General features: G+C 36.4%; 2 protein-coding genes across 8 annotated transcripts; one reads left to right on the top strand and one right to left on the bottom strand.

The window, feature by feature from the left end:
• Positions 1-638: 638 nt before the first annotated feature.
• Positions 639-2,839, top strand: LOC145101094 (2-hydroxy-palmitic acid dioxygenase mpo1-like). 7 transcript variants are annotated; one of them, XR_013705454.1, is made up of 7 exons: positions 639-1,162; positions 1,311-1,373; positions 1,508-1,579; positions 1,668-1,843; positions 1,939-2,101; positions 2,227-2,337; positions 2,526-2,839. XR_013705454.1 is itself a non-coding variant. In XM_079038257.1 (5 exons), exons 1-4 carry the CDS (start codon positions 815-817, stop codon positions 1,782-1,784), a joined length of 600 nt encoding a protein of 199 aa, XP_078894383.1. In that variant the 5' UTR covers positions 639-814; the 3' UTR covers position 1,785; positions 2,227-2,839. The 7 variants fall into 7 exon arrangements, 1 of the variants encoding a protein (XP_078894383.1); XR_013705451.1 differs by having other exon boundaries at positions 2,227-2,839; XR_013705453.1 differs by having other exon boundaries at positions 1,939-2,097; positions 2,227-2,839.
• Positions 1,961-4,255, bottom strand: CYP704B1 (cytochrome P450, family 704, subfamily B, polypeptide 1). The gene is made up of 6 exons (XM_079038259.1): positions 3,977-4,255; positions 3,557-3,772; positions 2,982-3,278; positions 2,512-2,901; positions 2,216-2,416; positions 1,961-2,140 (listed from the first exon to the last, which is right to left on the bottom strand). The coding sequence occupies exons 1-6, from the start codon at positions 4,253-4,255 to the stop codon at positions 1,961-1,963; spliced, it is 1,563 nt and encodes a 520-aa protein (XP_078894385.1).
• Positions 4,256-27,302: the final 23,047 nt, after the last annotated feature.

A 27,302-nucleotide genomic window follows, 5' to 3' on the forward strand; every position in this document is an offset into this window, starting at 1 on the left:
TTAAGTTTTTTTTTGCCACTTGTTACACTCTTATTCAATTTGACAAATATTATTTTGTGGTTATTTTGAATTAATTTTTTTTTCTACATGTTATTTTATGAGTTTTTCTATTTTATTAAATTCCACATAATATTTTAATATAATAATTGTAATAAATGTATTAATAAATGAATATCAATTTCATTAATCAACTTACCTTTTAATTTCAAAATTCTCAAAATTAAAGTTCATTAGTTTCTTTTGTTTATTTATTTAAATTATTTGTTTAAATATAAAAGACAAAAAACAATTTCATCATAATAATATTTTTTTTTCTTATAAATTCAAAATTCTTAAATATTTTGATATTTATATTTAATTTTTGTTTTTAAATTAACTCATATAATATATGGATCTTATAATTAGTTTAGATAATATATATTTAGAGTAAAAACATAACATATTTATAAACATAAGGTTTTCTTTACGTAAATTTGATTTCATAGTTAAGTTTTTGTTTTATTATTATTATTATTATTATTATTATTATTAATAAAATTGTAAACTTAAAATATACAAATAATTTTTTTTTTTTGTAAATTTTAGACATTAACATACCTAAACTTTAGGTTGACTGCAGTTTTGATTCTTAGATAAACACAACCCACAAACGGTCTTCCCTCTCCTCAAGGCCAGTGTTGAAGCCCATGTTATGTTCTAGAAAAAAAAGAACAAAAAAAAAAACCTTTGTTAAATTAAAACTCAAAACTCCCACTGATTTCGTTTGATCGTTTCTCTGCTTCCCTCAAATCACACCTTTTGCAAAATTGATGAAATGGGGCTTCTTGATCTTGAGAAACACTTTGCTTTCTATGCGGCTTATCACAGCAACCCAATTAACATAGCAATCCATATGATATTTGTTTGGCCAATCTTTTTCACTGCTGTTCTTCTCTTCAATTTCATACCACTTCCTTTTGATCTCCCTCACATCGATTTTTCTTTATTTGGGAATCATGTTCTTCTAATATTTAACTTTGGGTTTTTGTTGACTTTAATCTACGCTATGTTCTATGTCTGCTTCGATTATAAAGCTGGTTCGTTGGCTGCTTTACTCTGTCTCTTTTGTTGGATTGCAAGCAGTGTTCTTGCAAGTCTCCTAGGGTTTCAACTCGCATGGAAGGTAAGTTTTATCGTCTCTTTTAACATGAAATTGATTTCGATTTTGCTTATATTGATGATTTATCAATCAAAGTTTATATCTTTTCGGTGAATTTGATTTGGGATTTTACAGATCATGTGAATTTTGCCCTAATTGATGTACTATATAGGTTGTTCTTGTTGTTCAATTGGTTTCTTGGACTGCTCAATTTGTAGGACATGGTGCATTTGAGGTTAGCAGGTTCCCTTTCATAATATTTTCTATTTCACAAAATTAATTATAATTCACAAAATTCTTTTATTTGTTTATGAAAATGGTTTGTTTCATAAATTGTATATAACTTCTAATAAAAAAAAAAATTCACAGAGAAGAGCACCAGCCCTTCTAGACAACATTTTACAAGCCTTCTTAATGGCCCCATTCTTTGTTTTATTTGAGGTAATTAACTTCTATTTTCAAAATATAATTCATCAAAAACTAAAATTAAGCTAAAATTTGATCATACAATTTTTTTCTCCTAATTCAGGCGCTCCATAACTTTTTTGGGTACGAACCATATCCCGGATTTCATGTTCGTGTGACATCAATGGTACATGAAGAAATAGAAGATTATAGAAACATGAAGGGAGAATTACTATCTTAGTGTAATAATCCAAATATGATTGAAGATCATAATTCATACAACATAATCTATATATATATATATATATATATATATATATATATATATATATATATATATATATATATATATATATATATATATATATATATATATATATATATATATATATATATTTAACGAAATTGGAAAGTATTTTACGAACGCTTTGAAACTGTAATCTTTAATCCATTTGCCATTGACAGAATTGTCATCATTCTGTAATCCACCACATGACCTTTCACTAATTCGAACTTGAAAAATCGACACAAAATTGCAAGCGCCATTTTCATTTGTAGGTAGGCCGAGTCTTTTCCAAGGCATATTCTTGGGCCAGCCTGTCATTTTAGTTAAAAAAAAAATTATTATTTTCATTAAACAAAAAATTGTTTATATCTTTTTTTTTTTTTCACCTGAAATGCAGTGAATTTGAAAGGAGACGCGTTTTGGAAAAAGCCATCTTTAAGCCATCTTTCGGGGTTAAATTGATTTGCATCTGGTCCCCAATTGTACTCCATTCGTCCCATCGAATAAGGTACATATGTCACCATACCTCCTGCTTTTACTTTCGTTCCATCAGGTAAAATATCATCATTCAAGATTCCTTTTGGGTCCTTTTCAAAAAAAAAAAAATAATTATAAAACATTTACTAACTTCATCAAAGTGTACTTTCTTCTGTTTCAAATAAAATAAATTTAAGCAACTTACCTGAGGTACAGCAGGATACAACCGAAGTGTTTCTGTGATGACAGCATGCAAATAGTACAACTTTCCAAGCGAATCATAACTCATAAGTTGTGCAAATTGTTTTGTTCTCATGTCAAAAGATTCAAGATCTTGTGTTTCATCACAAGGTTCCAAACACATTTGTTCTTCTTTCGCACATTCTTGTTCAAATGCTTTAAGTTCTGTATACAGTTTTTCTGCAACATGATCGTGTGTCATGATCATGTAAATGGCCCACGAAAGAGTTGTTGCTGTGGTGTCACGTCCCGCAATCACAAAGTTTAATACAACGTCTCTCAAACTCTTGTCATTGATGTTGTTTTCAGGGTCTTTTCCTAACTCGATAAATCTTGATAATATGTCATGCTTCATCTGATAAATGTATGAAATAAGATCAATTTTAGTTACCTATATGTTTATATCACCTTATTAATACGTAACACTCGCATTACCTTATGGTTATTAGGACCCTCTTGAGCTTCTTCTATTTCGGATTTTCTTTTATGGATGACTGAATATGTAAAGTCATCAATGGTTTTTATGCTTTGGTCAAGAACGGCTTCCGAACCTACTCTTAGAAACTTTTTGATTTTCCATAGTGGATCAATGAACCGAAGAGTGACTATAATGTTTGCAGCATCAAATGCTTTGGCAAATTTGTTTTCGGGTAAGTTAGGAGCCAATGTACCAATCTCTACTCCAAATCCCACCTTACATATCGAGTCCAAAGTCATCCTCATCAATAATTCCTACAACAAAAACATGAGTTTTAGCGCATAACCAATGAGATTTGCTTTTTGACGCCCTATTTGTTGTACAAAACATGACTGACTGTATTTGACATGCAATAGACTGTGACAGGGGAAAAGCAAAAACTAATGTTAATCGGACAAAAGCTAAAATGTTTTGTTACACCTAAAAATGTAGACCAAGGTGGGAACATGGACTTTACTTTGGTTATTTGTCTGTGGAAAAGACGTAATTGTCCTCATATCCATATCATCTAAAATAACCGTAGGAAGCTTACCTGAATGTCTAGTTGTTGGTTCTGAAAAGCTGCATGACTTAGAATTGAAGAGAGCTTGAGGCTATACTCTCGGAAGACCACCGTGCTAAAATCCCTTAAGTTTTTAGAAGCAAACTCAAAACTTGCGGTTTTTCTTTGTTTTCGCCAATTCTCTCCATCAGAATTGAAGATTCCATTTCCAAGCAAAACCTCCATATACGAATGATACACTTTGCCCTACAAAACCCGAAAAAGAAAAAACATAAAATTTTATGCCTATATCATAAACAAAAAAGAATCCCAATACAATTGTAGTAAAAAGAATATACAACAATACTCAATTCCCAGTCACATGGTAACACCGTAACCGTAAAAAGGAAAAAAGAAAAAGAAAAAGAAAAAGAAAAAGAAAGAAAGTCTTGAAAGTAAATGCAATGAGACCTTTGGGTAGTTTGCAAAGTTGGTTTTAAGAACATGCTCTACATTAGCCGGATCGGCTATGTAAGTGTAAGTGGTGAAGGGCATTGGGACCACAACAGTGGTTGACTTTGATAGATAGTTAACCAACCAATCGTGCATTCGGTCATAGTTCATTAGTTGCTCGATAGCGGCTCCAACAAGGGGCCAAGTTTTTGGGCCTTTTCTGGATCGTTGGTTCCATCGGTGAAGGAAGATCCATGTAAAGATTGAACATGCCAAAATCAAGGCTCCTATGTCCATTGTTGTGGTGTAAAGTTATCGAGTTTCTTCAAATTCAAATGTTATGGCACAAAAGGTAAAATAGGGGGGAAAAGATTAAAAAAATTGGAGAAGTGGTTGTGATATTGGTTACTAATGAATGAGCTATACTTTTGTCAACGATCTTTGTATGCTAATTAGAGGTTTTAATTTTAAATGCTTGCATGAACTTGGTGCCTTCAACCTAATTTTTTTTCAGTGTTATATATATATATATATATATATATATATATATATATATATATATATATATATATATATATATATATATATATATATATATATATATATATATATACTAGTCGTTTACCCGCGCCAAGCGACGGGTGTGACAATGGTGGTTGAATGCTGAAAGATAAATTAAACCCTAAAAATGGAAACATCGGCGATATATATCCAAGATTTGTGAACAGAAATTGCGAGATTTGGGGAAATACAGAGATAAGGAATGAACCGGGTCAAAATAGTCTAAGAATAGGAGATAAGAGATTTGACATTTTCAACTGTTGACCATGTGTACTCTACTCTTTTTGTAATGCATAAATTGATTGTACAAATGCATTGTATGTTTGTTGACTTAAAATTCAGCATTTGACCAAAAATGCTTTATAAGGTAATTAAGATTAGCCGTTTACAAGCGCCAAACGACGGATGAAAATTGTTTTTTCAGAAATTACTTTCTACAAACGATTAGTTTTTTTACACATTGAACGTTTAGAAAACATTTAGAAAACAATGAACTTTTATTTTTACACAATGTACCGACTTTTAATTAAATCAACAACATTTTAAGTTTATTGACTTTATTCCATTAGTTACTCATTTTTATGCCATTAATGTCTTTGAATTATTTCAATATTTTAAAAAAGATTTTTTATATCCTACATAGTTAAAGGTAACATAAAAAAAATTTCTAGTGATCGAAGAACTGATCACCTAAATGCACATTAATTCTATTCTTTTGTTCATTTTGATGTTATGCACTACCGGAGGAATTAAATGGTTGAAACGGTAACATGATGAGTAATCCTTACAACCCATATCTTGTTAAAATATAGAAAGCTCTAACTTATTATTTTTGTTTTCCTGATTTATTGTTATTTGTCGTGAATATAAGTTAACCGAAGCACAACATCACAAAAGATAAAAAGATAGTATAATGAACTAAAATGATCACATACACAAAACAACAATAACCCATAATGTCAATCATAACATAGAGGACATAATTGAATATATACAACAAATGCATATATTAATCAAAATGACAATGTTCATTAGTGTAAACATAGCTAAACTAGGAAGCTATGGAGTCAACAAATGAGAATTCAGAAAATATGGTTAAAATCATAATTATCTAACTCTGTTATTTCCTCTAAAAAACTAAAATAAATCATCATTATGTTGAATCTCAAAATTGATAAGAGAATTCATTGAAAAGCTTGAAATAAAAGACATAGAACTTACAAATTGTATACATCGATTAAATACATTGGAATACTCTATCCATCCCAATAGTTTCTATTTCTCAATTCATCTCCATGTCGTCGCAATCATTTCTATTTCTCAATGCATCTTCATGTCGTCAGGATCTCAGATAAAACATTAGTTTGAACCTAATATTGAAAAATCGAATAAGATTAAAAATGAAATTGAAAAAGTAAAGAAACTTAATTTATTTAGAAATTTGATTCAAAAACTATTGATTATTTGTAGTAGCTAAATATTGAATAAACCAACAAGAAAGTTATTTATTTAGAAATTTGATTCAACTTTGAACCTATTTATTTTTAGTTTATTGTTTTTATAATAATAGCATTTGTTAAGAGAACTAGCTGTAAAACTCATGTATTACATGGGTTCATTTAAAAGAAAAATTATATATGAAGTTCTAAATATTTAAAAGTTTGAATTTATAAGAAAATTAGAAAAATATTTAATTATTAAAATTAATGTGTTTTTTTTTAAATTTAAACAAATAATTTAGATAAATAAACAAAGGAAACTAATTAGGTTTTAATTTATAAATTTAAAATTAAAAAGAAAGTCAATTAATGAAATTGATATGCATTTATTATTACATTTATTATAATTATTACATTTAAATATTATGTAGAATTTGATAAAATGAAAAAAAAACAACAAAATGTCATGTGGAAAAATTTAATTGAAAATAACCACAAAATGACATGTGGCCAAATCAATAAGAGTATGACATGTGGCAAAAAGATTTTCATTTATTAGAGTAGATGCGTGGTAAACGTACTTCATTTCTTATATCATTCTACTTTTATTTTCTTGTAAGTCTGTGTATATTTACTTTTTTACCCTTTGACGATGATGCTTTTTTTAAAGGTAAGGCGGTTCTTGCGATTTATGCATAAGTGGATGGAAGCGGAGTGGAGATGTGCATTATTATTATTATTATTATTATTATTATTATTATTATTATAATAGTATTACTATAAATGTGAATACAAGTGTAGAGAAGAAATTTAGGGTCAGACCATATGAAAGAAGAAAAAAATGTAATTAATTAGTCTGTTTAGGGTTGATGGTATTTATTTGTGATCATATATTTGATTTCCATATCATTAAATCATGTATAGCGCCAAATACATGAGTGCCACATTGATCACTAAATTCTAGAAGAAAACATGAAAAATAACAATGCTTACAAGACATATGCGACAAAATAGGTTGGCAAATGAGTTTAGGGCTGCTTCAAGATCTTTATCAAATAATCCACTCATATCAAACTCCACATTTCCTGGTTTAGATACTTCAAAAGCATTCTCTCTATTAACAAGGACTTTATATCTTGTCTATAGAAACGAAGTCCCTAAATGCTAGGTGTACAAGTTCTTACCATGAGTTTAGAAGACTTTATGGATAACCGTTGTCCTAGTAAAACAAAAACAACATCAGATGAGCCAAGTTGTTGAATGGTTATTCTGAAATTATAAAAAAAATCATGAACATGTGTTGGTATCCAAAAAAAGAAAAAGATGAGTTGATGGGATCATAAGAGTAAATAATTTGAGATACATCAACCTGATGATGTCATCTTCAGACTCAACAAGCTCTTTCTTTTCCTCATCTTCATCAATTGCTTCCTTTTCACTATCACTGCAAATTAAAGCTTCATCACCATTTTAATCATAATAGATTCTCCTTCAACCCAATACAGATTGGTGTTATGTCAATCTTTGATTTATGTATCATTCATAGTTACATAAACAGAAACAATATTAGCTTAAAGTTTACAAAAATTGTGATAGAAATAACAAACAAGATCACCTACCATGTATAGCCCCAAATAGGTTCAAATTGAATCAAATTTGAAAAACTTTTAACCAAAAGAATAGAAAGTTTTTTAAACAAAAATGATGACCAAATCAAGATATCATTTAATTAGTGCTGCGGTTTGACAATTTTAGTATACCTGGGTAAGGATTAAAGGGATATATATTTTGCCTCCTTCAAGTGCATTATAGAGAGAAAGGGAAAATCTAATAGATGCCAATTGGTAAGGATGTTCGAAAATGTATCCATTACTCCATCTTCATCATCAAGGATCTACATGAAAAAACTATAAACAACAAAAACATAAAATTAGTGTTCCAGTATGAAGAGAACTATCCAGGTTGTTGTTTTCCTCTTTTCCTTTGCCACTCAACTATTAGGTGCTAAACACCAACATTTCCTATAATATGACACAAAAGACACTTTTATCCAACAAAAATCATTGATGCAAACCTAGAGATGGTGGGGATTGATTGTGGTGGTGACGCTTAGGGATTTTTTTAGAGAGAGATGGAGGAGCGTTGTCACTGGCTCAAAACATTCATATTTAGGGAATAGGGGGAGTTATGGGAGCTCTAAGCTAGCGTTATTCATGAAGATTATAGCGAGATAGATGAACGAGTTTGCGATGGTCACCGATTAATGAGTTTGAATATTGTGGTGGCTATGGTTTCTCATTGCACCAATGGGCGAGGATGGTGCCCAAGTGGTCAAAGATGGAGTGGTTTATGGGCAATGTCTTGTGATGGTCTCCGATTAAGGAGGAGGAGGAGGAGAACGTTGATGGTTGAGTGTCTGGTGGTGGCAATGTAATAGTAGTCTGACGGTGGTGTTGTGATACGAAGATGATGGCAGTGATGGTATTAGGTGTGAGGTGATGGATATGATGGTGTGCGATGGTGTTGGTCACATGTTATGGAGAAATAGGAGAGTGGTGATAGAGGTAAATATGTTGACCGTGAATGGAGAAGAGTGGAGGTATTATATAAATGGCTAGAGTTATAGCATTATAAGGCTGGAGAAAGGGCGAATTAGTAGGGAGGTTGTTGGACAGGATAGGAAATGAGATCTGATAAAAAAAGCCATACGTATGTTGACCAAATAAGATTCAATTCATAAATTTATTGTACATGATGCTTTAAGGGGTTGTACCTCTTAAAATTCAGCCTTTGATCAAAATGTATATTAAGGTATAATGTGTGTGTGTGTGTGTATATATATATATATATATATATATATATAAAGATTGTAAAAATTGCTAGACGTTAGGTACTCGGTAGACTGGGGTTAAGGGATTAATCGGGTAGGTAGGGACTATTTGGGAGATTATGTTGATACATGAAGTGACCCTCTTAATTTTGCCTACCGCAGCCTACAAGCATCCACAGTCAAGCTTCCATCAGAAGCCACATCCGAAGTCATCTAAGCTACCCCAGTCTTCTTTCTGTACTTAGTTTATTTTTATCTATCTTTCTGTAATACTCTCTATTGTCCAGTATGCATTGTATGGCTACTCTTAGAGAGTGAATCATGTGTATTTCTTGAGTCTCTATAAATAGAGCTCACACTTTATCAATATACACAAATCTCTCTTTACTCATCTCTAAATCTGAATTATCTTCAAGTTATCTTTATGCATCTCATATGTTTCTTACTCTCTAAAATCCTCTCGAACACAACTGATTAATACTTCTCTTCGGAGCAAGTCATTCGTGACTTTATCACTAAGATTGATCTCACTTACTAAATTGGTTTGAATGCATTCCATGTTATGAATCAACTTATGTGTTTACTTGATATATCACCTGCTGTCATTTATGTTTCCTTTACTTTTCTGCAACTAACTATCTAACTATCTAACACATTAACTTATTATTGTTGAGCTTTTAGATCCTTTGAGAGTAACTAATTCCGTAACTATACTTGTTCTAACGTTTGTTCAAGTGTGTCTCAAGTTTTTCTCTCAACAATTGGTATCAGAGCCATAGTGGTTGCTTTTTGAAAAACGGAAGTCTGATTTTTCAAAGGGCCTTCTATACCACTGAAGCTCATTTCATAAAACAAAAAATGGCACAAGCACTTTCTTTAAATGTTTCCAACAGTGTTGGTGGTTCAAATCGAGCTCCAATATTGGTTGCAAATAAATACCATCACTGGTCTCAAAGAATGGAAAGATACTTACGGAGACTTGGTAGAGATGTATGGCGATCTATAGAAGAAGGACCACATGTCCCTGTTTAAACTGATGGCGCCACAGCCAGACTAGGAAGAGGACAACCAGTCTTGAACCGTCCCACCAAGGATGATCTTGATAAAATGGAAAATGATGCTGTTGCTTTTTATGAAATCTCTTGTGGAGTTGCTCCTAACAACTTCGACATTATCATAAACGGTAAATCAGCAAAAGAGATCTAGGATGTTCTCAAGAACTTGTATGTGGGCTCAGAAGAAGCTCACAACTGCACTCAATGAATTCAACAACTCCGAAGCTCATTGTAACGACCCAATTTTTCACGTCCAAAAATTTCATTTTTGATTAAGTGATTTGCAAAATATTTATAACATAATATCAACCGACCATATCATTTCATAAAAACATGTCTCGTGTCTGAAAACCGAATCGTAAAAACATAATAATGTCAGAGTACAAATCCTAGAATAACTCATAATGCGGAAAACAATGTGTGCGTATGATGTGCTGCTACCACGCCAGCTCCTTCCCCTTAGTTGAAGAGGTACCTGAAACCAAAACTATAAACTGTAAGCACGAAGATTAGTGAGTTCCCCCATCGTACCACATACCATACAATCACATAACATACATACTTCCTGGCAATTCTGGGGTGCCCGACCTACCCGGTACGACCATTCTGGGGTACCGACCTACCCGTGCAACCATTCTGGGGTGCCGACCTACCCATGCGACCATTCTGGGGTGCCGTCATACCCGTGTCAAGCCATTCTGGGGTGCTGACCTGCCCGTCGGTCCTAATGTAGAGACTAAAATGTTGTAAAAGTCGAAGTGTTTGTTTCTTTAGTTTCGCATGTTAGTTATGATGAGTTATTAATTAACTCTTTGATCGATTAGATCTTTGTAACAGGTATGCGATGAACGTAAAAACAGTAAACAAAACACAAGTATGAATCAAGATGTGTCGAATGATTAGATTACTCGATCCTCAGCAGAGCTCGACTAAGAACTTCCGCTGTAGAGGATTCTAGGGTTACAAAATAAGAACGATAAATTTGCTGAACAATAAAAATCTCTAATCGCTACTAATCGTCCTATATTTCTAAGATGCATGCAAACACCTATTTATACCAAACCCTACAAAACTCACGGATGGACAGGCCCATACCGGAGATACATATTGGACTAGCTAACGAGCCCAATAGACGCAACACAAAATACGACCCAACAATCTCCCCCTTTGCGTCAAATTGGAGCGAGACTACTATTTCTTCTTGCTTGGACCAGCAGCGGGAGCCTTCTTTACTGTATCGAACAAACGTGTGATAAGTGCAAGGATTGTCTCTGAACCGAATGTACCATTGAATCATATCATCAAAGTACTTTACATCATCCGCTGTGTTCTGCTTGCATCGATGGATGATCCCCAAAACGTGTTCCAAACAGGCAGTGGTGTAGAGACGTTTGTCTGCCAAGGCGAAAAGACATTTCTGTCCTTCGTTCCTGGTAAACATGACAGAGTTTCTCTTTGGGTCAATTTTTCCCATCTGCATCATATTGAGATCACTGGCAGAGCCAACAGGAGATATGGTAGGTTTTTTCTTGAACACGCTCGCAATCTCCTGATCCATCAAAGCAACTTCCATGATATAGCATACAAGCATCCTCTTAAAGTGGTCGATGATCGGACCATATTCAGCTTCGTTTGTAAGAAGGATGTTGTGCAAGATAATCCAATCATGGGGATTAAGGTTGGGAAGATCTGCAAGTGATATGGCATGTTCGGTCTTGGCAGATCCCCATAGTACCTTGAACCGAACGTTGGTGAAGTTGCCTTCCCTGTACGGCTTCAGGACCCGAACATTGACGATTTTCTGAGCGCTCCAAGTCTGGTATTGGGGTTTTGCTGCCTTCAGATAAAATTCAGTTAAGTCCCGATCAACCTTTGGATGAGGATGAGGGAACTTTGCAATGTTGTCAAAGGCATGAAAAACAAACGCCTTTCGGGTCAGTGGCATATCGAACAATGAGTCGACAGTGTTAGAACGATCTAAAGAGATCATAGGTTCTAGCCACAAGATTCTTGGTGTGTCAATGGCTTCTTTAATCAGCCTCTCAAGAGTCCAAGAAGGAAAAAGAGTTTTCCTGCTCTCAAGAAGGTCGTGGGCTTCTTTCTGTTTCCTTTCGGCTTCTTCAGCCTCTCTAGCCACACAAGCATTAATGTCAGCTTCTTTATCTCGACCCTGTCGCTTCAAAAGGTCGACAATTGTCTCCTTATCATCATCGTCACTCTCCTCAGCAATATTCTTGCCTTTGTCTTTCACACCGGAACCTGAGGCTTGGCCTACTGGAGGAGGTTCGGTTGTGTGAGTTGCTGAAGTAGGAGGTGGTTGAGACACTTGTTCTTTTTCTCCCCCTTGTTTCGGAATGGACACGAAATCAAGGAGCCCTTCAAGTTTGCTCAGTAGAGAAAGGGCGGGAGCAAGCTTCTCTACAAGGGTACGTCGTACTGAATAATTGAGGATTGGGTCATGTGCTTCAAGGATGTTTGAGATAGCAGAGTGGACATCCGAAACACACGATTTGACCACCTCTCTTTCAGATCGAAGAGAGTCAATCTCCAATTGAGAGTTTGAGAGTTGAGTACTATTGACCTTCAGAGCAGTAGTCTTCCTTGCGAGAGCATCCATGAGAGAGTTCTCAGCAGCTAAGTCTTCTTGAAGCTTGGATAGACGCTCTTCAATGGATGTTCTGAAAGCTGAGTTGTCGTCAGAAATTGTTTGACGAAGTGAAGCGAACGACATCAGCTCTGATGCGACTGAGATAGCCAGCTGGTTGACAATGGGTTCCAACTTTGTCGTGGTGGCTTCAGCGTTTTCCTGTAAAGATTTCAACAAGGAAGAAACATCAGTGAATAGTTTATCGACTTTTTCGGTCGCTGCCTCACAAGCTTTGGTTGAGGCGTCAATGGCTGCAGTGGCGGAATCAAGGGAAACTTGATGAGCTTTGGAAAAAGCATCAACGATTTTCTAAATGGAAGCTTCAGATATGGAGGACTGAGATGTGGAAGACGAAGCAATGAGCGAATCGATTTTGTCATGGAGCTCCTTGAGATGCCTCTTTGTGACATGAGCATCGTCATCGTCGTCACTTTGAACTTGAAACGGACTGTAATAGACCGAATCAAAAGTCATATTCTCCTCGCCAAGGAGTGGTTCTTCTTCCTCTGAAGCATGAGCAGAAGAAGATGGTGGTGGTGAAACTGGAGGCTCGGTAGTAGTAGTAGTTTCGGGTTGGGTGGTGTGTTCGGTTGTTGGTGTGGGTTCGGGTGCTGAGGTGGATCTTGGTGCGTCAGTATGAACCCCCGTATCAGATACGTTGGTTCTAACATCTGCAGTGGTGGTGGTTGTTGCTTCGGTAAAGATAGGTGGTGGTATTGGGATGGAAGTAGGTGGTATTTGAGTGGTGGAGGTTATGGAGGGAATAGAAAAAGGAATTGTAACGGGTGGAGAAGAGATAGGAGAAGTAGAAATATGTATCTCTGGGGTAGGCGAACGTGGTGGAGTGTTGCCACGTTGAGATCCATCCGAATCAGAACCAATTGATCAATGATGGGAAAATTTGTGACAGGAACTCCATTGGAACAGCTTCAGCCCTGGTAAGAGCAGGAGCGATTGGCGAGAACTTCAGGCATTCAATGATGGGAAACATGAAAGCGTCATATGCCTGAGGAGTAAGATCAATGATCAAACTCTGCTGGGGACGAATGGGCAAGATGTGAGAAGTTGCGTGAACAGATGAAGAATCCGCCATTGTTGAGATGAAAGTGGGAGAGATGATGAACAGTAGAGGTTTAGAGGATTTTCTTGCTCTCTGGGAATATAGGTGCAGTAAAGAGGTAAACGGTGGATCACATTGCCTTTTATACTGTGGGTAAAGGAGAGAGAAAAATCTTTCCCAAATCTTCGATTGAAAAACGAAGGGTTTTTCGGAGGTGACTAACGCGTGACAGTTGGGTGTGCCGATGATCACGCAGGAGAGAGAGTGTCAGTCCCTAATCACACGCCTTCCCATCAGGCGCCGTTTGGAGATGAAACGGTTCCTATTCGCACGCTTTTCCCTCTTGCACCGTTTGAAATCAAATCATTTGGACTCCCGCCTGAGTCATTATTTCGTCATCTTATCCCTTTAGAGATTAACAACATCTTTAAAGTAAAATCCCCACGTGGATCAATATTAACCACAACCTTTTATAACAACCAATCCAATTAAAATTCCTTAGAATTAATGAAACCAGAATTTTGGAAAATCAAAAAGATTTTCGTGCTGAGTGTGTAAAAGAAAAAGAAATAAAGCAACACTTTTGAGGGATTATGTGATGTCAATAAAGACACGAAACAATGGATCCCGGACACGAATCTCTTCCTTCAAAGTCAAGAGAGACTTTAAAGTGTTTGTGTGGTTTCCCGTTGAATAACGATCAGACACTTATTAAGAAGTGTTGAAAGGCTTCTTTTAATTAGTCTTATGGGGTGGCTTTCGCTTCGATTCATAATTCCTGATCTTGATATAAGATAGAAATCGAACGAAGTACTTGTGAGACCAATGTAGTCTGTTGAACAAGTAGGTTGGAGATAATTTAAGTGGCAAGGTAAACTAATGTATGCGAAATCTCAAAAAAAAAAAAAAATTAAAACTGGATCCCAAGGGAAGAAATGTTATTGGATTTAACAATTTCATAGGAATCACTCAAAAGAAAAATAGAGATTTGATGTTGTACCCCCATGGATAAGTTCGTCAATTCATTAGTGAAAGCTAGAGCAAGTTAATTGTTCACCGTCAATGCATAGTAGGTATTGAATTGTGGGTTTCACTTAGCACGTAGTGACACGAAGCTAAGATCATGAACACAGAAATTATGCAACCATAAACCTCAGTGGTAATGTCTGAGAGTCTCAAGGGTTACGTTTGTGAAGCGAATGTGATGGAGAAAAGTAATGTAGGTGGTGTAAAGAAACCAAAGTACCTCTGCTATAAAAATAAGGACTAAGCAGAAAACTCTTATCTCATGTGAGAAGAGAGTTCGGTAGCTCATGATTAGAATAAATATGAGAGCCTAATTGGGAAGACAAAGTTTGTTTGTACCAAGTCAGTGAGGCTATTATTCAGAATTAGGTGAGGCTTTAGACACATACAGCAGCATGCTTCTAGGGACACTTAGCTAGTAAAATGATTTACCCACAAAGAGATATACAAAAAGATAAGAGCCAAAAGTAAAATAAAATAAAGAAAGAGAAAAATAAAAAAATTGTTTTTGGAGTTTTTGAATTTAAAAAAATAATAAAAAAAATATTTTTGGAATTTTTGATAAAAAAGAAAGTAAGACATAAAAAAAATTAATACAAGAAAAAAATGTTGGAACCGAACCCGAGCGTTCGGTTTATTTTGGTTGAGAAAACTTTGGAACCGAGCCCGAGCGTTCAGTCTATTTCGGGTGAGAAAAATTTTGTAACCAAACCCGAGCGTTCGGTCTATTTCGGTTGCCAAAAAAATAAGATTGAAAAAGAAAAGAACTTTGACAATAAGATAAATGAATTAGGAAAAATAATACAAAAGATTTACAACCAAAGAAACTACCTTTGAGTGATAGGCGAAGATCAGATGATACAACCGAACCCGAGCGTTCGGTCTATTTCGGTACACCAGAGCAAGACCCGAACCCGAGTGTTCAGTCCATTTCGCTTCTTACTTTTAATCTTGAGAGGTAATTTTTGGTACTGACTCCGATTCCATCATTCCTAGCCCTTGTAGAATTTTGTTGAAAGAAGCTTCAGGAAGAGCTTTGGTGAAGATGTCAGCCAGTTGATCAGTGGTTCAAACAAAATGAATTTCGACGTTCCCATCTTCCACATGATCCTTAATAAAGTGATACCTCAGTGCTATGTGCTTAGTCTTGGAGTGTTGCACTGGGTTATGACAGATCCTAATTTCACTCTCGGAGTCGCAATATAGTGGGATCTTTTTCATATTGAGTCCATAGTCCCGGAGCTGGCTTTGGATCCAAATCACTTGAGATGTACAGGAGGCAGCTGCGATGTATTCTGCTTCAGCTGTAGACAGAGATACACAAGTCTGTTTCTTTGATTGCCAGCTAACCAACTTCCCGTTAAGTAATTGGTAGCCTCCAGTGGTGCTTTTCCTGTCTAGTCCACAACCTCCAAGGTCTGCATCTGAGTAGGCTTGAACGAAGAAACCTGAGTTTGATGGATACCATAAGCCAAGAGAGGTAGTTCGTTTCAGATACCGGAGAATGTTCTTCACTACAAGCATATGAGGTTCACGAGGATTCACCTGAAATCTAGCACAGTAACAAACAGAAAACATTATATCAGGCATGTTAGCTGTAAGGTACATTAGGGAACCGATCATCTGGCGATATAGCGTAATATCGACTGCTGGCTTATCCAAGGATGGAGTGAGCTTGGTGCTGAACGCCATTGGAACTTTAACCTTTGAGTCTCCCATCATGTCGAATTTAGAAAAGAGAGTCTTGGTGTAGGCTTCCTGGTTAATAAAGATGCCTTCGGGTCCCTGTCTAATATTTAAGCCAAGGAAAAAGTTAATAGGACCCATTGAGCTCATTTCAAATTTACTCTCCATCAGCTTTCTGAATTCAGCCGTTAAGCTAGGATTCGTTGAGCCGAAGATGATATCATCGACATAGATTTGAGCAATCATAAGGTGGTTGCCTTCCTTCTTACGAAAGAAGGTTGGGTCAACCGAACCTTGTTTGAATTTGGACATCTTCAAAAACTTAGTTAGCATTTCATACCAGGCTCTAGGTGCTTGTTTCAGTCCGTATACCGCTTTGTCCAGAATATAGCAGTGATTGGGGTATTTTTCATTCACGAATCCCAGAGGTTGCTCCACGTACACCGTTTCTTCAAGTTTTCCATTTAGAAATGCGCACTTTACGTCCATTTGGTAGACCTCAAAGTTCTTGTGTGCAGCATAGGCAAGAAATATTCTAACAGATTCCAGCCTAGCTACTGGGGCAAAAGTTTCCTCATAATCGATTCCTTCCTCCTGGCAGTATCCTTTCACCACTAGACGAGCTTTGTTTCTTATTACATTGCCTTCCTTGTCCATTTTATTTCTAAAGACCCATTTGAGACCAACAACCGAGGCATCTTGAGGAGTTGGAATGAGGCGCCAAACTTTATTTCTTTCGAACTCATTAAGTTCGTCTTGCATAGCTTGAACCCAATCAGAGTGATCAAGAGCAGTGTTTACTGTCTTTGGTTCAGCTTTTGAGACGAAAGAGTTAAACATACAGAACTTTACTTTTGAAAATAAAGATGTTTGCTTTGCCTTCAGTTGAGATCGGGTCAGGACTTTTTCAGAGATATTACCCATAACCTGTGAAACAGGATGATCTCTGGTCCATTTGACAAGAGGAGGGTAATTTGGATCATAGGATGGATCAAATTGAGCATTTACCATCTCTTCTAATTCAGATTGACTGTCATCGTCATAAAACATATCGGCATTCTCCCCCTCGACTGATGAGCTTTCAGGTGTAGCTTGACTTTCCGGAGCTACAGGAGTTTCGGGTGGTGTCGAGCTTTCGGGTGTTGCAGTACCTTCGGATGTTATTGAGCTTTCGGGTACTACAGGACTTCTGGGTGCAGCTGGAGAACAGTTCTCCCCCTCAACTTGTGAGCTCGACTGTTTTAAAGAAGATGGATCCTCCCCCTCAACTGAAGCACCGTGCTGAGGAGGTTCATTTGAAATTGATACTCCTTCATCCATTCGTTTGGCAGCATCTTCGACGATTTGCTTTATATGACCTACTTTTTTGTCTGCTGCATTAGCTTCCGAGAGAGTAGCCTTCTCCGGTTCATCGAATAACTCCACAAATTGCTCAAACAAATTTGCAATCGAGGCTGTGACTTGGCCTGTTTGAGAGAAGATTTCTCCAACTGATTCTTCCGTGGCCTTCAGCTTCTTGACATAGTTGTCATCGAAAGTCACATAATACGTTTCTTCAATCTTCCTCGAATGCTTGTTTAAAACCCTGTATGCTTTCGAAGTGAGAGAATATCCCAGAAAAATCCCTTCATCGACTTTTACGTCGAACTTGTTACGATGTTCTTTAGAATTGAAGATAAAGCATCGTGAGCCGAATACGTGGAAGAATTTGACGTTTGGCTTTCTGTTGTTGATGATCTCATAAGGAGTAAGAGTGAAACGCTTATTGAGATAGGACCTGTTCTGCATAAAACATGTTGCAGCAATAGCATCGGCCTAGAAATACAGAGGTAGAGAAGTGAAACTTAGCATGGTTCGGGCCGCCTCACACAAAGATCGGTTTCGTCTTTCGACAATCCCATTTTGTTGAGGGGTGTAGGGAGCTGAGAAGTTGTGACTAGTTCCTTTTTCTGCTAAAAAGTCTTCAAATTCTTTATTCTTGAACTCCAACCCATTTTCGCTTCTGATGTTGCGAACGACTTTCCTCAGCTGCACTTCAACCTGCTTGATAAACATCTTTAGCTTGAGAGTTGCCTCAGATTTGTGCTTCAGAAAGAACACCCATGTAAAACATGAAAAGTCATCAACAATAAAAAAAATATACTTGCTACCGCCAATGCTTTCGATAGAAGATGGACCACATAAGTCAATGTGAATTAACTCAAGTGGTTCAATGACTTTAGTGTTTATTATGGATGGGTGACTTTGACGACTCTGCTTCCCCCATTTCACATGCAGCACACAAATGTTCTCGATCAAACTTGAGCAATGGAAGACCCCGAACATGACCTCCTGTGACAAGTTTGTTGATATCCTTGAAATTGAGATGGGAGAGCCTTCGGTGCCACAGCCAGCTTTCGTCAGAATGTGCTTTGGATAATAGACAGATAGCTGGATTTCCTTTGACAGGTTTGAGATTGAGAGGAAACATTTCGCCTTTGCGCTCTGATTTGAGAATCACTCCTTTTGTTTTCTTCTCTATTATTTCCGAACCCTCATCATCAAATGAAACTTTAAGACCGGTACCTCCAACAAGATGAGATACACTGATGAGGTTATGCTGTAGTCCTTCAACGTATGCAACTTTTCTAATCGTGAAGTCTCCATTTGTTATCATTCCATAACCTTTTATCGTGCCATGTGAGTTGTTCCCGAACTTGACATTCCCGCCGTTTTGAAGAGATCAGAATTCCCTCAGCTCTTCCTTCCTTCCTGTCATGTGACGTGAGCAGCCACTGTCAATATACCATTCTTCGTCGAACTGCTCGTCACTGATAACCTGCAAAAATCAAGCAGATTTAGGAACCCAAAGTTTCTTGGGTCCATGTGAGCCTTTCACAGGAACAGGAATAGTAATAGAAATGTCAACAAGATATGTTCTTTTTATTAAAGTTGTTTCATCTTTCTTCTTAATAGTGAAAACTTTAATTTTGTTGTGATTTGTTACAGTCGGTTTGGTTTCAGGTTCAGGCGTTTGGGCCTTGGAATGCTTATGATCATTCTTGACTGAGGAAACCTTCGATTTTCCTTTCAAATCTGTTGAAGATTTTGGATTTTGAGTTTGAACATAATTGGATTTAGAATAGGGTTGAGAAGAATTAGAATGAGAGAATTTAGACTGTGAAGTTTTCTTGACTTGAGGTTCTAAGTGACCCTTTTGTTTTTGGTCATTAGTGGGACCGAACCTTGAACCTCAAAAGCTTTTGCTCTCGGAACCGAACCTATGCTTTCGGTAGCTGGTGTTCTCTAAACCGAACCTTTCCCTTCGGTTGTTATTCCTTTCAGAATCGAACCTGTCCTTTTGGTTACTTTCTTGCGGTCTGACAACACTTTTTTCTCTGACTTTGAATTTCTATCATGATAAGAAAAATGGGCGTTTTGAGATCACCAAAACTATTTTCGTTCTGAGAGATTCTTTTTGTATCTTATATTTCTTTGTTGCTTTTGATCCTTCACTTGCTTCGGCTGTCTGTGGATGTTGGCTTTTTGCTTTTGCTTCCTGTCAGCCGGTTCACTTTGAACTGATGATGTTTCGCTTGAAGGAGTGACTTCTTCTATAGGAACTTCTTTTGTACCACTGGTACTTGGCACATCGAAGTTGTCAGGCTTGTTTAGTGGCTCTGGCACATATCTGCCTTTGGTTTTCCAGGACGTTCGCTCTGACAGACCAACAGTTTCGTCAGCATTATCTATAGGAGCAGACTAGAAGAACTCATCACAACCATCTGCATTATCTTCGTTTACAATAGCTGTGAGTTCGGTTGTCTGATGTTCGGTTACTCTTGTGACCTTATACACCTGATTTGGTGTTGTTCTCACCTTTTGGTACACAACAACCTTTTCTTCAAGAATCGGGGACTTATTTTGGGACAAACGAGCGAACTCCACAGAATTTTCTGAAATAAGATTTTTGTGGTTTTTGGGTTTGCTCTTGACAAACTCAGAACAGTCAACTTCATCCTCTACAGAAATTTCGCTCATATCATCATCCTCATTGAGCTCAGACGCGTTTTCAATATCAATTTTATTTTCTGAGCTCAAGTTGGCATTCAATGAGTCAAACTTTTGCATGGTTTCGGTCCTTAGTTTCAGTTTATCGTTTTCATCCAAAAGGTTTTTCAACATGTCCTTATGGTCCTTGGACTTTATAAAAGATTCGATTTTGTCCAGACCATACATATAAGTCGAATTGACATCATCAGACGAAACTACACTTTCAAAAATTATATGCTTTAGCGTCGATTTCATCTTCCTTAAATTCAAGGAAGGGAAAAATCATGCGATGAATTTTCTGCCCTATTTCACAGTTCAGATGAAGTTGAGTGATGTTAGCATAAAGACGTTTAGCAATTAAACAAAAGACATTTCTTTGTTTCAAAAGTTTTAAATTGTCTCTTTGCAAATAAATGTTTTCATCTTTGGATTTAATCAGCTCCGACTCCTTCAGCTCTATCCACATCCTCCGTTCCTCACTCTTGGAAGACACCCTGCTTATTTGGTCAGTTAGGTTAGAATTGGTGACCCGTGTTTGAGTTAAACTGCTATCTAGATTTGAGATTCTTGAATTTAAGATTTTTAATTCTTTTTCATACGAATTTTGTGGGATTTTGAATGAAACAAAAACGGATTGTACCTTCTTGATCAATTCATCTAGCTCATTGATCTACACGCTGAGAGGTTTTGCTGTGAAGCATAGGTCCTCTCGCTCCTTGGATTCTTCATTCCCACCATCCGTATTGTATCCCCTCATTTGAGATACATCTGTCACCATCAAACACTTCCCACCGCTTTCTTCACCTCTTGCAATGTATGCCTTTCCATGAGATGGCTTCCTGACCTCATCATCCTCTGAGTCGGTTGACCAGACCTGCACGCCACCGAACTCATCATCCGCTGCCGAACCCTGCACAATTAAAGCATTCATTGAAGGGTTAGCAGTAGCTTTCTTTCTCTTGATCTCTTCCAGCTTTTTCATCAACAAGGCCTCTTCATCTTTTTCCTCATCCTTCTCTGCCATTTTCTTTAGAATGCAGTCTTTGGCATAGTGGTTCTTTCCTCCACAGTAGTAGCAGTTTACACCTGAATCTCCTTCAACTTTCACCTCTTTCTTTGGTTCCTCTGTCTTCGGTTCCTCCCTAACTTTTTCAGAACTATAGCTTCCCTACCAATTTCGGTTCTTATTGGTAGGGAACCTTTTCTTAATGAACCTCTTTGGATTCGACACCATCATTGCATAGTCTTCAGAAGTAAGATCATAGTCTTCTAAGTTGAGATCTTTATCTTCTACCACACTTTTGCTTTTGGACAAGAGGGCCAAGGACCCTAAATTGGAGACCACATTTTTCTCTTGCAAAACAATCTTTTCTTGGGATTTCAAAATCCCCACCAGGTTTGCCAACGAATAAGATTTAAATTGCTCACGAGCTTTAACAGTGGACACAACCGCTCTCCACTCGGATCTAAGGCCATTCAAAAAGGTTACTTTTTGTTCAATCAGCTTCCTTTCTATATCGTGTTTGATCATCTTGCTAAGAAGATGATTGAAGCGATCGAACGTCTGAGTAACAGTTTCATCAGAATTCTGCTTAAATTCACCAAACTCAGACAAAAGCAAGGTCTGAATAGAATGCTCCAAATCTTCATCTGTGGAATATAGCTCTCGCAGCCTATCCCATATTTCTTTAGCAGTGCTGCATGAACTCACTAGCCTGAATGTATCTGATTGCAGAGCGAATCGAATCAGTCTCAATGCTTTAATGTTGCATTGAAACCTTTCCTTTTCGTCTTGAGCAACATCCTTTACGTCCTTTAACAGATCATTGTACTCTTTCTGAGTTTTAATGATTTTTGACGTTCTAGAGTGAGCAAATGGTCCAGAAACGATTGCTTCCCAAATAAGGTATCCATTGTCTTCCGATCCGATGACATAATCTTCAAAGTGATGTGCCTAGACTTCGTAATCCTGGGTGTAAAGAATAGGAATCTTTGTCGTCGATCCAATGCTATTAGAGATGTTGATGGGATTAGATTGTGACTCGTCCATGCTTGATCGTTTTTAACCTGTTTGAAAGATCAGACTTGTAATATTTAATATTAGGGCAAACAAATAAATGCTGAGTTACGTCAATAATGGAATGACGGCTCAATAAATATTAGTTAATGCGGAATAACCCTAATCGCAAACTCTTTCATAGAAAAGATGTGTATGAATTACACAGCCTCCTGCTCTGATACCAATTGATGAGTTATTAATTAACTCTTTGATCGATTAGATCTTTGTAACAGGTATGCGATGAATGTAAAAACAGTAAACAAAACACAAGTATGAATCAAGATGTGTCGAATGATTAGATTACTAGATCCTCAGCAGAGCTCGACTAAGAACTTCCGCTGTAGAGGATTCTAGGGTTACAAAATAAGAACGATAAATTTGTTGAACAATAAAAATCTCTAATCGCTACTAATCGTCTTGTATTTCTAAGATGCATGCAAACACCTATTTATACCAAACCCTACAAAACTCACGGATGGACAGGCCCATACCGGAGATACATATTGGACTACCTAACGAGTCCAATAGACGCAACACAAAATACGACCCAACAAGTTATTTTACTAAGTCTTCTTTTGTGCGATGCGTATAGTTCAGGACTTAGTATATTTTTTGTACACTCAGGTTTCCTATAAATAGGGACTGAGGTTAGAAGTAGAGTAATCAGATGAACGAGTGATTCATCATTCACAAGTTTTCTCTGCTTAGTTCTGTAATAAGTTATTTATCAATATAAGATCTGATTAATATTTACTTTCTGTGTTCATACTTTTCATTCATACAATCATGATTTCTTTCTAAATCTCGATAACAATTCTCTTCAATTGGTATCAGAGCGGGTGTTCTTGATTTCATCAAGAATTGATCCTTGATGGCGATTTTGATTTAGTGATTCATTTTATGATCTTGGATCTTCGTGGTTTAGAGAGTTTTTTGGATTCTAGAAATCGAATTCATCTTTGATCCTATTCATAATTCGATTTTCTTCACTAGAATTCAAGTGATTTTTGCTTTCTCTCTCTAGAAAACCCATTCAAAATCACTTTCTCTCTCTAGAAATTTTCAAGTTCTTGTGATCATGGTGGATTTGCCATATGATTCTTGGATTGTAATCATTGAAGATATCAAATACAAAGTCAATGAAGATCAATTTTATGGGTTGGTGTTAAGCAAATTGATTTCATGGGGTAATATGGTTTCTTATGGAGGTTTGAAGGATGATCATGGAAGCTTGGTATTTCAACCATTGTGTAAGATTGCATGGTTGAATAAAATTGTCTTGTCCATATTAGTTCGTAGTAGAAATCAAAAGGAAGGAGAAGAAAGAGATTTGTTCAATAAGAAATACATTTCTCTAATTGAAAACCCAAATGATCTTCGTGCTCTTAAGTTTCTTGAAGTTCTTGATAATGGAGTTCAATGTGATGTTCTTGATGTTCAAGAAAAAGGAGTTCAAGTTGATTTTCAAGATGAATTTTTTTTTGCTCGATTGGAGTTCAAACCGATGATATTTTGTGTTCTTGTGATTCGTTTGAAGGAATGATTCCTTATCGGAAGCCGGTGGTTCAAGAAATTCACAAATATCAAAATCCAAAAGATTTGATTCAAACTCAAAATGTTCATGTTGTTGAAAGTGGGTTTGTTCATGAAGTCAAGTCTTCAAGATGCAAAAAGATGAGAAAGAAAAAGAAGAAGAAGATGAATCGGAAGAACAAGCGGGTTTACTCACAAAAATCGTCATATGTTGTGAAGCCAAAATCCGTGAAGCAAATTTGGGTTCCAAAGCAACAATCTCCAAAGGTTGCATTGAATTTCAAGTCAAAACCCAAATGTGTTGGTGGTTCTTTTGAAGATGTTCTTGGATCGTTGAAGAACACGAAGAACACGAAGAACGAGCTGTACATCTTGCATGGTGGGTGGTACAATGTTCGATTTGGAGATTTTCTCATTCCGACAAAAGAACCAAGATCTTCCAAATTTGATTCGTTCGTTGAAAATGGATCTCGATTCGTCAAAAAGGTATCTCAAATTCTCAAATGGATTCCAAAACATCCATGATTTCGATTCATGCTTTGCGTTTTTCATTTTTGATCGATTTGTTTCGTTGGATCTAATCCGTTTCAACCCCTTTGTTGATCCAATTAATTTTTGTTTAGATCAAATTCAAACCAAAAACAAAATAAAATTTACTATTCATGATTCGTTTAAATTGAGCCCAACATTTGAGTAGTTACTGTTCATGTCCGATTTGAGCCCAATCTAATTTGTTTTGATCTAATTTCTTTGATCTGAATCCACTCATGCGAATCGATTTCATTATTGAGCCCAATTCTTATTGTTTACTGTTCATATAATCAAAATATGAGCCCCATTTTCTTTACGATTCATCAAAATTCCGTCACGCAGATACGCATTCATCGTCATATGATTATTCAAGTTTGAACAATCTGAAATCGCATTTTTTTCTTGAGTCGTGATTTCTTCTCATCACTCTTAATGATCGATGAGTTTTGATTTTTGTGATGAACTTGTGAATCAGTTGTTTATGACTTCTTCAATTTCATACCGATGAGGATCAAGTGAGTTAGTTGTTTTTGATTAATCTTGATGAAACTGATCAAGAACAGTGAAGTAATCTCGTTTTGATCTAAAATCTGTTGAGAGATGCATCGATTTCGTGTTTAATTGCATTTTATTTCAAAAAGTCAATTCCAGAAAAAGTCAAACTCGATTTCCATGGGTTGATTCAGTGAATTGAAAGTTGAAATTGGTTTATTCGAGTCATATTTGGTCTGTGAAAGTCGAAACTGAGTTTAATTGGGGTTTAAAATCGAAATTGGATGGAATTGTCTTCTTGATGACGAACACTGTGAGTTGTTCATGTTTGCTTCTTCAACGAGATTTGGAATTCGAATAGATGAAATCTGTTGTGTGATGCTCGATGATTGATGCTGATGAAAAACGTAAATGGTTTGAAGATGGTGTTGAAATCGATTCAAATTGTGTGTTTTGATTGTCGATTTTGAATCGATAATTTTGGAACAAACTGAGACTCGCAATCGATGGTTGATGATTGAATGAACAAAATTTTTTTTGGGGAAGAACTGTGATATCGACGATCTAGATTACAGTGAAGTGTCGATGATATGGTTGTTTGTGTGAGTTCGCAAGTTCGATTGTTGATTTATGATGTATAAAGCTGAAGAACGAAATGCGAAGATGTTACAGGAAAATGAAAAATGGATTGCTTGTGTTTGGATTGTGAATGAAATGCAAATAATAAAAATTTTGTGATTGGTTTGTGCGAGTTCGCATCTGGGTTTCAAACATGAGTTCGCATTTGAGGTCAAGAACGGTTCGCATATGAGATCAAAATAGTTAGTTCGCATCAATGGATTGAATATGCGAAAGTTCGCAACTGGAACGAGAAGTGTCATTTTGATTCGCATTTGGTTAATTGGGTTAAAGATGCGAAGTCTTCTCATCCATGGTTCACATTCATGTTTCACGTGCGAAGAATTTGAGATGCGAAGTTTTCATTGGTTAATGAATTGGGAAGAAGAAAGCAAATAGTTTCGAATTTGGCCCTTTATATTTTCACGAAATGGCAAAATTAGCCCAGTTTCGCAAGTTTGAAGAAAATGCAGAAATTTTCAAAATGAGTACCTGCAGTTTCGGATTATTGGCAACAAATACCCAACTTCGCATATGGGTAATAAAAGCTGAGAAATTGCAGAATTTTCAGTTCTGGTCCTTGCAGTTTGCGTGAATTTACGCTTTATGCCCGGTTTCGCAAATGGGCTAGAGTTTCACATATTTGACTGTTTTTTGCACAAAGGGTCCCTGCAAGTTTCAGAAAGTGACAATTTCTACCCGGATTTTGAAAAATCTTGCAACTTTCACCCAAAAAGTCAAAAATTTTCATAAATTGGAAATTTTTTGTGGCTTTTTCGTGATTTTTTCGTGCAAGATTTTTGATGATTCATTTTTGGTACACATCAAGGGGGAGTATTGTGAAGACTATTCCTCGGGCGCTTCTCATCCTTAGTGGGTTTTATAATCATTTTTTTGATTATAAAAAGGGGGAGAATGATGGGTATTAAAGAAGAAGACAACTAAAAAGGAAGAAAAATGTGAAGGAGTTGCGAAAGATGAGCTTTCTCCCAAAACTAAGAAGGAGATAATACCAACAAAGTCAGGGGTATTAAAGAAGCTTCGCAAATCCTCACAGACGACGACTACTTCTCCTACTATTTGCAAAACTGAGGTGAGTAGTAAGGGGGCTATGTTTAGAGATGTTCCGGCTCCTGTTTCTCCTGGTTCAAAGAGAAAAAGATCTCAAGAGGTTGCGAAGCATATTACACAAAACCTCTACAAGAAACGAAAGATGATAATTCGCAATGAATCGTCAGATGAAGAAGTGGTTCCTGAAACTCCACCTGTCTCAACTTCACCAATGGTAATCATATCTCTTCCTATCAGTTCGCAAATTTCCACTTCAACCACCATTCCACTTGAAGTAGTCACTACCAAATCAGTTTCTGAGGAGGTACCTAATTCGGATATGGTTGTCAACGTATCTGATACGGGGGAACCTATCACGAGTGTCGACACTACCATGCCAATCATTTTATCTTCATCTTTACCCATCTCATCTAAGAACATATATGTTTCATTACCACCGTTTTTTCTTCCAAACACAAATATCACCACTTCCTCAATCTTTGATCATCCTTTACAACATCCATTCACCACATTATTTCCATCACAATCACCTGAAACACCACAACCTTCGCAAGCTATGTTTGATGAAGAAACCGAAGGAGGTGGTTTTGGAGGGACGTTTGAGGCTTTACATTTCGATTCAGAGGAGGAGGAGATACCTGATTATATGCTTATGTCAGGAAAGCAATTCAAAATCCTGAATCAAAAGTTAAATGCTATTATTC

Source organism: Lactuca serriola, chromosome 4, assembly GCF_051521515.1.
Source record: "Lactuca serriola cultivar US96UC23 chromosome 4, Lser_US96UC23_V15, whole genome shotgun sequence".
Taxonomy (NCBI): Eukaryota; Viridiplantae; Streptophyta; class Magnoliopsida; order Asterales; family Asteraceae; genus Lactuca; species Lactuca serriola.